This window comes from Podarcis cretensis, assembly GCF_951804945.1.
Source record: "Podarcis cretensis genome assembly, chromosome: 5".
Taxonomy (NCBI): Eukaryota; Metazoa; Chordata; class Lepidosauria; order Squamata; family Lacertidae; genus Podarcis; species Podarcis cretensis.
In genome coordinates this window covers 34505161-34520558 of record NC_137174.1, presented here as the reverse complement: position 1 = coordinate 34520558, position 15398 = coordinate 34505161, and the positions used below count along the sequence as shown (strand labels likewise).

At 41.0% G+C, this 15398-nt stretch overlaps 1 protein-coding gene across 19 annotated transcripts in view; it reads right to left on the bottom strand.

Moving 5' to 3' along the window:
* PCDH15 (protocadherin related 15) overlaps positions 1–15398 on the bottom strand; it is a 647566-nt gene that overhangs the window by 148971 nt on the left and 483197 nt on the right. For all 19 annotated transcript variants that reach the window (XM_079976223.1, XM_079976213.1, XM_079976221.1 and 16 more), the window contains 4 exons: positions 10767–10960; positions 7472–7604; positions 5486–5565; positions 727–820 (listed from right to left, as the gene is read on the bottom strand). In XM_079976223.1, coding sequence (XP_079832349.1) covers positions 727–820; positions 5486–5565; positions 7472–7604; positions 10767–10960 — 501 coding nt within the window. The remainder of the gene's footprint in view (positions 1–726; positions 821–5485; positions 5566–7471; positions 7605–10766; positions 10961–15398) is intronic.

Here is a 15398-nt window from a genome sequence, read left to right as displayed (position 1 = left end):
ATGTTGACATCATTTAAGAGAAATGTAGTATTAGGCAGTAAATGGAAGATTAACTTTTAGTATTAAGAAAGATCACTTGTCACTAGCAGTCAATTACATCATCATTGATAACAAATAATGTAAGAAAGCAAAACCTCCTAACATCTCAAGAGCTAACCTAATTTGTAAAAAAATGTTCTCTATACCATAGCTAGTAGAAGAAAACATTTGATACAATTTTCCTTATGATTTGTCACACAACATTTTCAAAATGATTTCCCCAGTGCTAGGGGGGAAATTGAACCAACTATATCTGCCATGTGCAAAGTCTCTGTAGAGATTCTGGTAAAATGTTTTTATATGGCACAACAAGTATCTCAGGTTACGAGTGCAAAGGAAAATGTTCAAAAATGATATGTGAGAGACTTGGGCAGTGTCCTGGCCCCAGGGAGCTGGAACAGCCATAAGATGTCCCCCATGGGATGTCCCTCGCAGTGTGCAGTGTCTCTACTGGCCATTAAAAAAACAATGGGAGGTCAGAGGATGTGACACAAATCATTTCAGTTGCGGCTCTATTTCCAAAACAGCACATTGGAGGCATTCACACAAAACCTCCCAACATAAAGGGGAATTACTGAGGGTTATAGACAGTTTAACAAAGACTTGCCCTGTTCTGGCTGCGCTGCTCTCAGTGCCCTGTTGTTTAGGTCTCAGAAACTTGTTTTTATATTTCTACAAGAAACTTACCCCATCTGGTCGGCCATCTGAGGCTGTAACAATCAAAATGTAGCGATCGGTGCTTTCTCTGTCTAAAGGCTTTCCTAAGGCTAGAAGTCCAGATCTAGCAATAAAACAAACATGTATGTTACATCAAAATATGGCTCCTAAAAATTGACAAGCACTGTATATATTTATATGCCGCTGGGCTGGTTGCATTAATGAATACTTCTCATTGTGATCCAAAGCAAAGCAAAAAGTGATTTTTTTAAAAAAATCAAAGTTTGTAAAAACTGCAGACAAATACTTTCTAGTTTGTTTTCACATTAAAAAATAAAACAAACCACAAACTGCTAAGTGCTAGGAATAGACCAAAACTATTCTCACGGAGGAAGTTACAAGGCAAGTATTTTTTTTCATTAACTTCTGCTGATGCAGAAGATCAGAACTCTCAATTCAGGGACATCTTTATTATACCATTGTGAGTAAACTATACTCTTTCCTTATAGCTTTCCTTATAGCTTACCTAATTTGGCAATATAAGCAGCAAAACAATTGTGGCTTTCACACACAACCAGTCACAACAGAAATCTGAATTCATGACCAACTCTTCAGGCAAAAGGTTCACAGCAGACAATGGATGTGAACAATCCACTTTCTCTGTACAGCTACATACTGAGTTATTTGTATTACTGGCTAGCAGACATTTCTACCTGGTGCTATACGTGGGGAAAGGGTTTCCCTATTCCCATATTTCCATTTTGCTCAACCCCTATCTGCAGAAGATATGAGAAACTGGCACAGCATGGGAAAACCATAATTGGTTCTTTAAGAGCTATCTGACACTGATGTGCCATGCCACAATGGCCTTTGGAGGTGGAGAGCATGTCCAGTTACTTCCAACTTCATTTTAGCTTTTAAAGGACGCCCCTGGACATGGGATTGTATTTCAAGCCTCTCCGATCTGCTTAATCATTCGAGAAGTGATTGGTTGTGGCATCCAAATACTAGAATTAAATATTTTGTTTCTCTCCATTCCTGTTCTGTATTCAATGACTCCCATTATCCTAGGGTCATCTGAGTTCAATGGAAGCAGAGACAAACTGCTCTACATCAGTCAGTTCTAAGGCATGTATATGCGGCAGCACCATTTCACCACCAAATTTCTTCTAACTCTAAAAGCTTGAATACATAACATAGACCTGCCCTTCTGTCCCAGGAACATCAAAGTACAATGGAGATGTCATATGGGCTCCTACAACATGATCTGGCTCTTATGACATTATCACTCCTAAAGGGAGCACTGGCCCTAGATTACCAACAGGGCATTTTAAAACTCTTTTATTCTGAAATCAGAAGAAACCCTTGAAATGAGAAGAGCAGTGCTGTGTTTATGTTTTATTTCTATTTTTTGCTGTTAATTAGGTGCTAGTTAATTAATCAGTAATACAGTGGTACCTCAGTTTAAGAACAGTCTGGTTTATGAATGATTCGGTTTACAAACTCCACAAAACCAGAAATAAGTGTCTAGATTTGAAAACTTTACCTTGTGCTAAGAATGGAATCTGAATGGTGGAAGGGCACTGGCAGCGGGAGGCCTCATTAGGGAAAGCGTGCCTCAGTTTAAGAATGGTTTTGGTTTAAGAACGGATTTCCGGAATGGATTAAGTTCGTAAACTGAGATACCTCTGTACCAGAGTTACAATATTAGACCTACAGGAGGACTAATCAGGGAAGGGCTGCTTGGTACTATCCTACCCCTGCCTGGTCTGCTTTTCCTAGCCAATAAGAGTAGGTGGGTTGGTTTTTTTTTGGGTTTTTTACTACAGCAGTTTGTTTGTCCTGTAAGATACCTGCCTGCAGGTAACAGGCTGATTGCAGTGTGGGGTATTGTTTGATTCCTGGCTGAGTAGACAGAGCTGGGGTGTGAGTGTGCCTCCAGAGCCTGCCTCAGTATAATAGACTCTGCCATAGGTCACCCTTGAAATGGGCACATCAAGGGATCCCATATATTGACTGATGACTTCCCCTTGCCCCACCCCATAGGCCAGGTACTGTGGGTGACAGACAGGCCTGTGACCCTTATCCAAGGTAAAAGATTGTGCTCTCGCAAAGTTTGGTTTGGTAGGTTTTCTTCTGAGGGAGACAGAGGAAACAGAGTGTTATAGTGGTTATTACCTTTGGCCTGCAGGGGACGCAGGTGGCGCTGTGGGTTAAAGCCTCAGCGCCTAGGGCTTGCCGATCGAAAGGTCGGCGGTTCGAATCCCTGCGGCGGGGTGCGCTCCCGCTGCTCGGTCCCAGCGCCTGCCAACCTAGCAGTTCGAAAGCACCTCCGGGTGCAAGTAGATAAATAGGGACCACTTACCAGCGGGAAGGTAAACGGCGTTTCCGTGTGCGGCTCTGGCTCGCCAGAGCAGCGATGTCACGCTGGCCACGTGACCCGGAAGTGTCTCCGGACAGCGCTGGCCCCTGGCCTCTTAAGTGAGATGGGCGCACAACCCCAGAGTCTGTCAAGACTGGCCCGTACGGGCAGGGGTACCTTTACCTTTACCTTTACCTTTGGCCTGAGAGTGCACGATGCTCCTACTACTAGGCCTTAGTATATCATCCATGAACTTAATTTCCCAATTGCATGTAGTGATGCCATATGATGGTGCTGCAATGTGCCTAGGTAGGCAAGGAAGCAGGAAGTTGTGAAGATGTGCCCCCAATATCAGTGGTAGTGGGGAGGGGAAGGTGCAGCTGGATCGGAGGGGCTGAGCATGATATCAGGGAAGACCTAGATGTTTGGCTCCTGTTCTTGATTTTAGCCCTGCCACTTCTCTGGTAGCTTTTCAGCACCTGCTTCAAACATTTTTGTTCAGTCAAGCCCCTTCATGCCTTATTGCCTTACTGATTTCTTTAAAGTTTTTAACGACTTGTTTTGATTGGCATTAAAATTATTTCATGTAAAATATAAACAAAACACTTAGAGGTTTCATTACAATCAAGCTGTTTAGAGATTTTGTTAAATAAATAAAATGGATTAAGTAGTTATGTTGGTTCATAGCAGAAATGGAGTACTTCTGTTTTCTTACAGCTCACTAGAGAGAACCTGTCATAATATTATACTGCATGTTCTGAACATGGATGCTCTACAGAGCATCTCTGCTATACTTGCTTCTAGGGACTACATGAATAACTACTGTATGTATTCAAATGCAAATATTGCCCATTACTTTCACTGGAATAACCTGGAAATATGAATGCCTTTTGTAACTTTTAATGAGTGCACACAGAAAAGCATATTATAAAGTAGTGCTAGCTGTAAGTTAGTTGGCTCAGACATTTGGGGGGCGGGGGTGGAGGGGTGGAGAGGGGGTGGCATTTTGGTAAATTTTCTGAAGTTGCAGAGAGAGAAATTTCTAGCGTTTTTCAGAGAAAGAGTTTCCCATGATAGATATGAGACAGAAAGCTACAGTCACTCATTTTTAAAATATCTAGTAAAAAAAATAAGCTGGCCATGGAGGTAGACATCTTTCCTTTTGTAAAGGAAGTCAAAAACAAAATACCCCTGGGTAATTCCTACTGGACTATTTTGCCAATGAGAAATGCTGTCAGGATTCTACTGCTTAGAGCAGCTCCTTTATCTCTCAAAGAAATCTTTTTTGCCAGTTAAGTGAGAGGCATTTTCAGCCCAGTCTCATTCAAAAGTAGATGCTGCTCTCAACTTTTGATGGTTTATGCATTTGCAAACCTCCAGCTACCTGGTGCAACAGTTTCCACAGCCAGACCCCAATATGTATACAGTATTTTTCGCCCTATAGGACGCACTTTTCCCCCTCCAAAAATGAAGGGGAAATAATTTCCCCCCCTTTATTCCCCCCCAAAAAAACTAGGTGCGCCTTATGGGACGGTGAGTCCTATAGGGCGAAAAATACAGTATATATTTTCCTCTACAATGGAAAGTAAATTGCATAGAAATAACAGAAAACAGGTTCAGGATAATAATCTGCAGTGGCAGAAGCATACCATCAACCTGAGGAGTGGAAAAGTTCCTAGATTATTGCAGCATCCTCTGTTTTTAGTATGTTGCTTATACCCGCATTCACACTGGTGAACAAATGTCTTAGTACATGAGCTTTGAGAACATAATGATAAGACTCTTGCTTGCTCTTTTCCTAATTTCTGAGAGGGGGAAACCTTCCCTCAATATATCCTTCTTTCTCCTTTTACTGCAATTAATATTCAAGCAAATAATAGCTTTGCAAATGACAGGCCCTTAAAGGAAAGGTTTTCACTATTTCTGGTACATATGCTTTCAGTGTACCAGGGCTTTTCTTTTCACTAATTAAGGTGGCATCCATTTAGGAAGAATGCTAAAAGCTTTCTCAGTTAGTAATGCCTGGAATGTCTGGTGCTGAATTCAGACAATGGGCCCAAAAGGTCTTCCTTTTCATTACAGTACATTTCATTTTTCCAGACAAGAAATGGTAAGTTAAAAAAAAAAGTCACTGTCATTAGGAGAAACCTGGCAAGTCTAAAGGCTTCTAATTAATCCCAGGTCACTCATATAATGGAAGTTTCCATCTCAGTGGGTTTTACCTAGTCAAACATTTAAAATAAATAAATGGTCTCGGGTGTACAATTTCAAAGTTCAGTACCATTCACAGAGCTCCCATTAGTGTCTGAGAGCTCAACTTCAAACAGCTGAATACCTCCGATTAGAAGCTGTGTTATTTGCACACAATCTGCATATTCATTTGGGCTGGGAAGTTGAAAATTCAGCCATAAGGGTTATTCTACTTACGTTCGAGAAAGGTTAAATACTTGCTGAGGATCTCCATTCTGTATGACGTATGTTATGGGGTCACCCTCTCGATCAGTTGCCTTCAGAAGAACAACAGAGAAAAAGTGACATGTTACAGATTGCAATGGCTTCTTTTTTATTAGGAATTTTTAAAAAAACAAAAACAAAGAACAAATCCTGAGTAGTGATGGGCAACACATTTTAAATGCTAATCAACTCATTCATAACAATTAAACATTTGACAGCTTTAACTCTAGATCAACTGATTGTATGTGTTTGTCCCCCTCTAGAGAGTGTCTGCATTTTGGCTTCATGGAGAGTGTGCTCTCATAAGCATGGTAATTGCTTATTGGAATTTCAGGAAATTAGAGTATTTGCATACTTAAGCTTTAATCAACAATGACTGACAGAACGAAAGGTAATAAAGAGGTTTTCGGCGGGCAGTAAATTCTCCAGCTAATTTTCAAAATAACTCAGTAGGGATTATTTATTACTGCATTCCTTAAAACAAATAGGATTGCTCCATTTAAATATTGCACCTATTTGGGCCCTTCTTAAAATATGCAGTATTAAAAATTATACTGGACAATAATCTGTTTGAAAAGAATGAAGAGATTATTAGACAATAACATTAATAAAACAGATCCAGGTGGTATTGAAGACTGATTTTCTAGATCCATTTCAATTAGGGTTTTGGCCTGTCTTTGGCACAGAAACTGCCCTGGTTGCCTTATATAATTACCTCTGCTGGGAGAGAGACGTCCCTGTTAATCCTCCCTGACCTCCTGGCATCTTTCAATACCATCAATACCTCTTAGAGAGGCTATCTGAAGGGGGGGGGCAGTTGTATCTGATTTAAGAATATAATACACAATCCAGTTCTGAAGTTAAGCATGTGCTTAACTATCACCCATTTAAATCAATGGGATAGAGCAGTGCTTAACTTTGGCTGTATTTCTAAGTATAAAAAAGAAATGTTTTGGTTCCACAGTTTTTAAAAACAACAACAAATAAATAAGAACACAGTGGTTCTCCCCACCCCCAAACGACCACACTTCATTTTTTTATTTCAGGTGTCAAATCTCTGTAAAATTATAAAAGTACACCTCATACGTATTACTTTTATGGAGCTGGAAGCTTAAAAACACTGTGTAACATTATCTACTATTGCATACATATTAACATTTCACACCTTTAAACAGCTGCAAATGAAGATCCTAAACATCTGTATGACAAAAGCTGTTATGTTGAATGAATGAATTTCATTTAAGACAAATTAGAGCAACAATTTTCAGAAGTTTAGAAAGGATTCCTCAATGAAAAAATATCTATAATGATGGGCAAGCTACTCTAAAAGTCCACTAGTCCATCACTGTTGTCCGCTACAAAATGGAGCCAAAGGAGACTGCTGGCTCTGTTCCAGGAGGCACTTTCAAATCCATGATGGGAAACAATGAGATCCAAGAAGCCCAGCCAACACTTTACGTGAAGTGAACATGCACCTCAGAAGTGCCTGAGATGTACATGCAGAGGTTTCTCAGCAGGCAAACCAATAAGAAAAGGGTTAAATGGCAGCAGAAAACCCATACTATAGAGTAGGGTGCCAGCTGTTTGGGACTACAATTCCCATCATTCCTGACCACTGGTCCTGCTAGCTAGGCGTGATGGGAATCATAGTCCAAAAACAGCTGGAGACCCAAGTTTGGGAAACCCATGTTACAAAGCAATGATGGGGAACTTGTGACCCTGCAGCCATTGTTGGAGTACAACTCCCATCAACCCTAACCATTAGCTGCATTGTCTGGGGCTGATGGGAGTTGAAGACCATCACTTGTAGGGCCACAGATTCCCTACGTCGCCGCCCCCACGCTATAAAGTAGTATTTGTCCAGAACAGACCCTGAAAACAGCAAGTAGCTAGGATCAAGACCATCACATCCATAAGCAGAAAGAGTTCTGTAAATGCTTACATTGAAGCATTCTGTACCTGCAAATTTAGCAAAATGGCACCAATTCTCATGGCCTCACTAAGTTCAAGACTGTACATCTGCTGGGGAAAGCGGGGTGGGCTCTGATTATTTGGAGGAAGAACCTCAATGTAAACAGTAGTGATGGAGCTCCTGCAAAGACAATGGAACAAACAAAACCCAGTCAAAATCATCATCATCATCATCATTATTATTGGAAAAATCTTTACACCACACTGCACACTTTGGTAATAAGCACTCAACACTTCTTCTGAACCTTTGGGTTGCATCCCTGCAATTCTTTGCATCTGATGCATCTGACACAAGGTGTTAACAGGGCAGAAAGATTAGTGTTTAATTACATTTTAATAATTGTATTTTCTATGTTTTTAGCTTGCTCTGCTTTATCTGTGTAAGCTACCTTGAGTCCTGGACTAGGAAAAAGGAAGGATAAAAATAATTTTAATCATAATCATTATAAAGAATATTCAAAAATTATTTCTTTTTTATACTGGCCACTTTAGTTGATTTCACTTCATGGTTTTTCTTTTCTTTTTTCTTTTGGGTGAGGTGAATAAACATCTAACTGATCTAAGGATTAAAATGGTAAAGGGACCCCTGACCATTAGGTCCAGTCGTGACCGACTCTGGGGTTGCGGCGCTCATCTCGCTTTATTGGCCGAGGGAGCCTGCATACAGCTTCCTGGTCATGTGGCCAGCATGACTAAGCTGTTTCTGGTGAACCAGAGCAGTGCATGGAAATGCCGTTTACCTTCCCGCTGGAGTGGTACCTATTTATCTACTTGCACTTTGACGTGCTTTCGAACTGCTAGGTTGGCAGGAGCAGGGACTGAGCAATGGGAGCTCACCCCGTCACGGGGATTCGAACCGCCAACCTTCTGATCGGCAAGTCCTAGGCTCTGTGGTTTAACCACAGCCACAGTGCCACCTGTGTCCCTATAGATCTAAAGGATTAAGAAGCTATTAATTATGCATAAATAAATAAGCTATTTAGATCTCTGGGGTGATAGGGAGAAAAAAGGTGACTTGAAAATTCCTTTCATCTGACCAACTTGGTGGAAACACTTTTGTTTTGTTTTTAAAGAAAACCATGAATATTTTCTTAAGGCTAGAAAAGAATAGTATGGGTGACACAATGCCTTAGAGTGCTGTGCTGAATATTGAAATTTGCTTCTTAAATCGCATCAACAAAAAACAAAACAGCTAAAGTATAGTCTTATAAATGCAGGGATTGAAATGTAAAGCCTGAAGGACGTGTGTACCACACTCAGTGAATTTGTCATAGTCTATGAATTTATTATAGAACCCGGAGGGCAATGACTTTCATTTAAATCTTCTGGCCCTTGCATTTGCAACGATACATTAGAAAATGTGATGGCAACAATATTAAATGACTGGGAACAGCAGCAGCAGCAACAACATCAAAATAAGCTAAGAGTTAAAAGTTTAAATGCCTGTGGATTTTGAGCCTATATACCACAATTTTCCAATGATAATGCAGAGTTCTTCACATTTAAATGCAACTGTAAGTCTGAACAGATGATAGCTTTTAGCAAATACTGTATACTAAACACATGGACGGGGAGATGGGCCTGCACTTGTGAGTCCCACTCCCTATGTCCACTGGCTCTGCCACCAACGTTAACACATTCAGTGGACCATCAGAAAGGATAGCCTATGTATATATACTTGTACGTGCCTCAGTTCTCCACCCAATCAGGTCAATGGCTTACGTATCTTGGCTCTCCTTTCTGGTGGCTGTTGAAGGTGGTGACATCCACAGTTCTACTCCTGCCTCCACACATAAGCCATACATGTGGAGGACTAATGACCAAACATCCCTACAGTTGCAATTAAAGAGTGAAGACGTTCTCCATAGAGTGAATAGCTTGGTTTTGCCCACTTTGGGGCTATTTTGGTGATATTTCACCTCTATGCCTGATGGTATTTAGAATGGTTCTTTGTCTCACCTGGTTCTTCCCCATCCTTCTCCCTAAATCTGAAAGGTAACATTCAAACCAGGAGGAGAGAAAGTCCCTCTCCTGCCTCTCGCACTGCATGGAGAAGTGAAGGGCGGGAGCGAAGTGTCACCCAAACAGGGCATAGAAAGGTTTAGGAGTATCTGTTTTAGTCTGTTGTGTTTTCTTTTTATTTGTCTTACAACTGTGTTTTCTTTTTATTTGTCTTACAACTGAGTAGCCACACTTCCTTAACTGGTCTCTATTTGTTTCTCCAGATTTGCTTTTCTGAACTTTTGTGGTGCTAAGATGGCCAATTTATATCTTTTTGCCAACACAATGGTAGCCTTGGCATATACATTCCCAGAAACATGTAATACACATTCCAGAATGGATTGGGCTGACAACGAAATTTCATTTAATTTCAAAATGGATCTGACCTCACTTAAAATACACACATTGCTCTGTTATGTGTAATGTCTCCCCTCAGGTATATACACTGTCACATTTAAAGTGGGGAAACACCTACAAATTATGACATGCAAATCAGGCTTAAGGGCCCTCAACTATTCTATTCAAACCTGAAGTGTTCTGTGAGTTAAAATCACATTTGTTTTGCTTCTGCCAAGTTGGTATGAGAAAATTGCCTCTTTCTACTCTACGCTTCCCAGATCTAACAAGTAGGAGATTAGAAACTGAATGACTTTGCTAGTGCAAATGTAGGTTTCCATGGAGTGTATTTCATTGCTTGTCCGGTGTTTGCACAGCTTGCAATTTGTGCTCCAAATTGAGCCGAGGCACACTATAAGATTGTATCATCTGGATAAAAGGTTACCTCCAGCTCAGCGATCCTTTCATTCCAGGACATTTGGAGATACTACCTTTGCATGATAGTTGGCAATTTACAGAACAGACAACTACTTTTGCCTTCATTGCTTTGCTTTCTCTCCTCCTTTCTCTCATTCTCAGTTTCTTAAACAAGCACACACTACAAATATGGATGGAGCAAACTTAAACATACTAGAATTTACTATAATAATGCTACTGCTACTACTAATGCTACTACTACTAATGCCCAATCAACATATTACGGTGCATATATCTGTGTGCTGGATATATACTAATTTCATGAATGAGCCTCAGCAGTTCAGATATAAAGGCTTCTTTTGAATAGCATGCTTAGCAAACAACCGACTGAAGTGCCTGTTCTAAAGAAACCAAATCACAGGCGTCATGTTTCTTTGATGACTGATCCTTTACACCTTCTACTCATTATAGTGCAGAAAGGTTAATTTCTCAGCTATGGAGAAAAATATTTAATTATAATATTAATTACCTTCTCTGTGCAAGAGGAGCACTGTCAGATGCTTTGACAGTGAGGGCATAGGAACGTCCTACCACCAATTCAATTCCTGGAGCAATAGTGATAAGGCCCGTTTGCTCATTGATCACAAAGTCTCCCGGATCTCCAGCCAGGATTTCATATGTGATCCGCCCATTTGACCCTTCATCGGCATCCATGGCAGTGAGCTGCAATTGAAAATTAGAATTTAATTTTTGTTTCCCCTTAGGGTTGCTGCTTGAATGACAGGAAACCCAATTTCAATTGCTGTCAAAATAAAGAGATTATTTTCTGTGTGAGGCATCAAACAATCATGAATCAAATATGGACACCCTGTGATATAGGATGAAGCAGAAACTACATTATAGAAAGCATGAACAGCAGCAGCAGCAGCAGCAGCAGATCACTTAACCCAAGATGTTCCAGAGCATCTTTTGGTGCTGGTGTGGTGGGTGGATTAGCTCCATGGGTGCATTTGCGCCACACTGACCTTTCCCCTCGCAGTAAACAGCTGGGAGGTCATCTGCTGGGAGGTCATCAAAGAACCTCCATCCCATCACACAGTCCATTATTGTTGTACACCTATCTCTAAAACTGTGCAGAAGGGAGTCAGTTTCACCCTTCTCTTCCACTTCTGAGCCTCCCTAATTTCAGTTCTGAACCAGACAGAGACATGACACCTACAAAAATACTGATCTATCAGGCTGCATACTGATGTACTTGAAAATAGAAAGGCTGTTTGCTGACAGCGAGCTGTGCTTTCACCTGCCTTTATTCCTGAATTGAGACATATATACAGCATATCAATCTATTCCTGACGGCTTCTTTCTGAACACTCCTCATGCTTCATGCAGGATGTCTGCTTTTTATTTCATTTTCAAAGCAACTGGTATAATTATCAAATTACAGATGTGCTTGGAAGGCACTTGCTTGGATGGCGGCTAACAGACTGAGGTTGAATCCTGACAAGACAGAAGTACTGTTTTTGGGGGACAGGAGGCGGGCAGGTGTGGAGGATTCCCTTGTCCTGAATCGGGTAACTGTGCCCCTGAAGGACCAGGTGTGCAGCCTGGGAGTCATTTTGGACTCACAGCTGTCCATGGAGGCACAGGTCAAATCTGTATCCAGGGCAGCTGTTTACCAGCTCCATCTGGTACGTAGGCTGAGACCCTATCTGCCTGCAGACTGTCTCGCCAGAGTGGTGCATGCTCTGGTTATCTGCCGCTTGGACTACTGCAATGTGCTCTACGTGGGGCTACCTTGAAGGTGACCCGGAAACTACAACTAATCCAGAACGCGGCAGCTAGACTGGTGACTGGGAGCGGCCACTGAGACCATATAACACCAGTCTTGAAAGACCTACATTGGCTCCCAGTGCGTTTCCGAGCACAATTCAAAGTGTTGGTGCTGACCTTTAAAGCCCTAAACGGCCTCGGTCCAGTATATCTGAAGGAGCGTCTCCTCCCCCATCGTTCTGCCCGGACACTGAGGTCCAGCTCCGAGGGCCTTCTGGCGGTTCCCTCACTGCGAGAGGCCAAGTTACAGGGAACCAGGCAGAGGGCCTTCTCGGTAGTGGTGCCCGCCCTGTGGAACGCCCTCCCATCAGATGTCAAAGCGATAAACAACTACCTGACATTCAGAAGACATCTGAAGGCAGCCCTGTTCAGGGAAGTTTTTAATATGTGACATTTTAGTGTACTTTTCATCTTTGTTGGAAGCCGCCCAGAGTGGCTGGGGAAACCCAGCCAGATGGGCGGGGTACAAATAATAAATTATTATTATTATTATATTATTATTTTTAAAACACCCCCCTTAAAACACACACACACACACACACACACACACACACACACACTCCTTCAACAAAGCACGGGGAAAGGAGGTGGCCCCATAACTAATACAATGATTGTTAGCATTATTCACAGGCCTGGTGAGAAGGGTAGGTGGCTTTATGACTGACACAGGAGCTGGCCAATAAGTCCTCCTTTTCAAATAATAAAGATGGCTTTCTCCTAAGCCCACTTTGAGTAAGAAGACTGTATGTATGACACGACTTGTTGAGTTTGGTTCCAAACTGGGCTCTTCAGTTCACATTTGTCTGTCTGTTTGTTCCTATCATAACCAGCTTCTTGAAAAACTATTACATAATCCCATTTACTTAGATCTCCGATAGGTATTTCTACATACTGGCTAAGTGTACAAGGTTTAGTGAGCCCCACACTGTGTGAGCAACAGCAGCAGCCGCCTTTTCCTTGCAGATAACACAGGAAGGGAGAGACACACACTGAATGTAAGCAGTACAATGTAACCCCCCCCCCCACAACAACCCTGTGAGGTAGGTTTGGTTGACTGGTTCAGAGTCACTCAGTTGGCTTAATGTATGAATGGTGATTTGATGCCTGGTCTCACAGGCACTCTAAAACACTACACCACACTGGCTGCTTTAAAGCTATCCAAGTTGATGGACATCACATATTGTGGGAGAAAATCCCACAGCTTAACTATATAATTGTATCGCACCATTAGAACAGATTTTTACCATTTGAATAGATCCGCAGAGTGTTAAAGCACTGAAGTCAACTATTTGTTTCATTTTTATTGCTGAAAAGGAAATCTCTCAATTCATATATTCCTTTAATCATTTAGAAATTTCCCTGCAAAACTGCTCATAGTTGTTGACCTCATAAACGAATGTCCCTAATAAAGGTTGATGACAGCTTTAAAAAGTGTTATAATAACCTTCTCTAGATCAGCAGTAAAGGGGTTGGGAAAAAGATAAATAAGAGCTTCACGCAAAATGCAAGTCCTAACCATTTAATTACATACTTGGAGCCCAGCCAAGTTTTAGTGCGACAACACGAAAAGGGAAACTGGTAGAATACACAAATACATAAATTAACAAGGTTAATTAAATTTACAAATGAAGGTGCTTTGAAATGCTAAGTCATCTGAATAACATTTTGGGGGCAAAAAGATGCCTGAAAGGGAGAATTAAAGTCAAAGAACTGTCACAGCACTCTATGATTTTGGAAATTCAAATTGCAGGTGGTTTTGGCTGATAGACTCCATAGTTTAGGTGTTTTGGGATGGGGGGGTTAACATCTAAAAGAGACTGAAAAAGGGATCCATTCTGCTCTTCCTATATATCTTCTTCATGCAGCAGTAGCAATTTTGTTCCATTTAAAATGTGCAGTGCTCACAAGCTGACAATGATAAATATGTTCTGTTAATGCTGAGGCAAAGACGTGATTCTCATTATGCAAATAGGAAGCTATAAGAAACCTTCATAGCATTGTGCCTTAACAATGCCATGTTGCTTTATTGGGATGCCAGTTCTGATCTGTTGCAATCATTTTGAACAAGGATTAGTTTAGTGGGACAAAACCCTTTTCAACCAGTGATGTTTTCCACCAATATTTGGAAAAGCTAATAAGACACTCTAACTCCAGTCTGTCATGAACTAAAAGTTCAGGCAAATTGGTCTGACTCCCAAATGCCTAATGTGATTACTTCCTGCTGATCTAAACTGAAACCTGCCGTTGTCGTGTTCCAAAAGGCTTTGCCTTCCAACCACCACCACACATGGAAATAGTGTTCCAGGCAAACAAACCCACTTCCCCAAAGTCATACACAATTAACATAAATTTATTTTAGCTACTCCTACAGTGTTTTGAAAATTACCATGTGGCACTGCAGCTGACACCTCTGGATTAATAAGCAAAACTCAGCCAGCCCACTGAATATGGGAGTTTTGTTTGTTCTCAGCCTCAGCAATGTAATCCATTTACCAAGAGCTACAGTTTAAAAAGCTGGATATGAAAGTTTTGGGAAATGACATTGAAGGTTCCATGGAGGTATGTCACCAGATAGTCACATCAAGTAATTATAACCAAATCTTGAAAAAAGCTACATTCGTGCATAATAATTCAGCTTTTAGCCTATTACCTCCCAGCTAGTCATTTCTAACTTTGATTCATAAAAAATCATCCTTAGCCACAAGCATTTTTTTTAAAAAAAGCACTGAGAGATCTTTAAGCACTACAAAAACAATTCCCGAATGAACGTTATACACAGATGCAACTCTTTCCCCACACTTGGAAAATAACTTCTAGCATGACTATTGCATATCTCCTTCACAGATTTGCTTTCGGAAAATGTAAGTACATAAGAGAAAGGCAAATTCTACCTGACATTGTTTTGGTGTCTTTCATTTCATTTTATTTCCAACTGCATGCTGACCATAGACCTGAAGCCTATAATTAACAGTGGTACCTCCGTTTAAGAACAGTCCTGTTTACAAATTATTCGGTTTATGAACTCTGCAAAACCAGAAGTAGTGTCCTAGTTTGCGAACTTTACCTTGGTCTAAGAACAGAATCATTTTTTTAAAAAATGGAAGTAAAGAAGGAGGTGGTGTGAAACAAGGTGAGGCGGTAGAAGGGTAGAAAATTCAGAGGAGTTGTGGCAGAAAATCAGATACATCCAAGGACATATGAGGTGGCAGGGAAGTACTCATAATACACAGGATCTCAGGATCCATTCTCACTTTAAGAAAGATGAATCCATTTTAACTCCTCCTTCAGACAGAGGTCAGGCACAGGGGATGGATAAGGAGAAAATAATTAT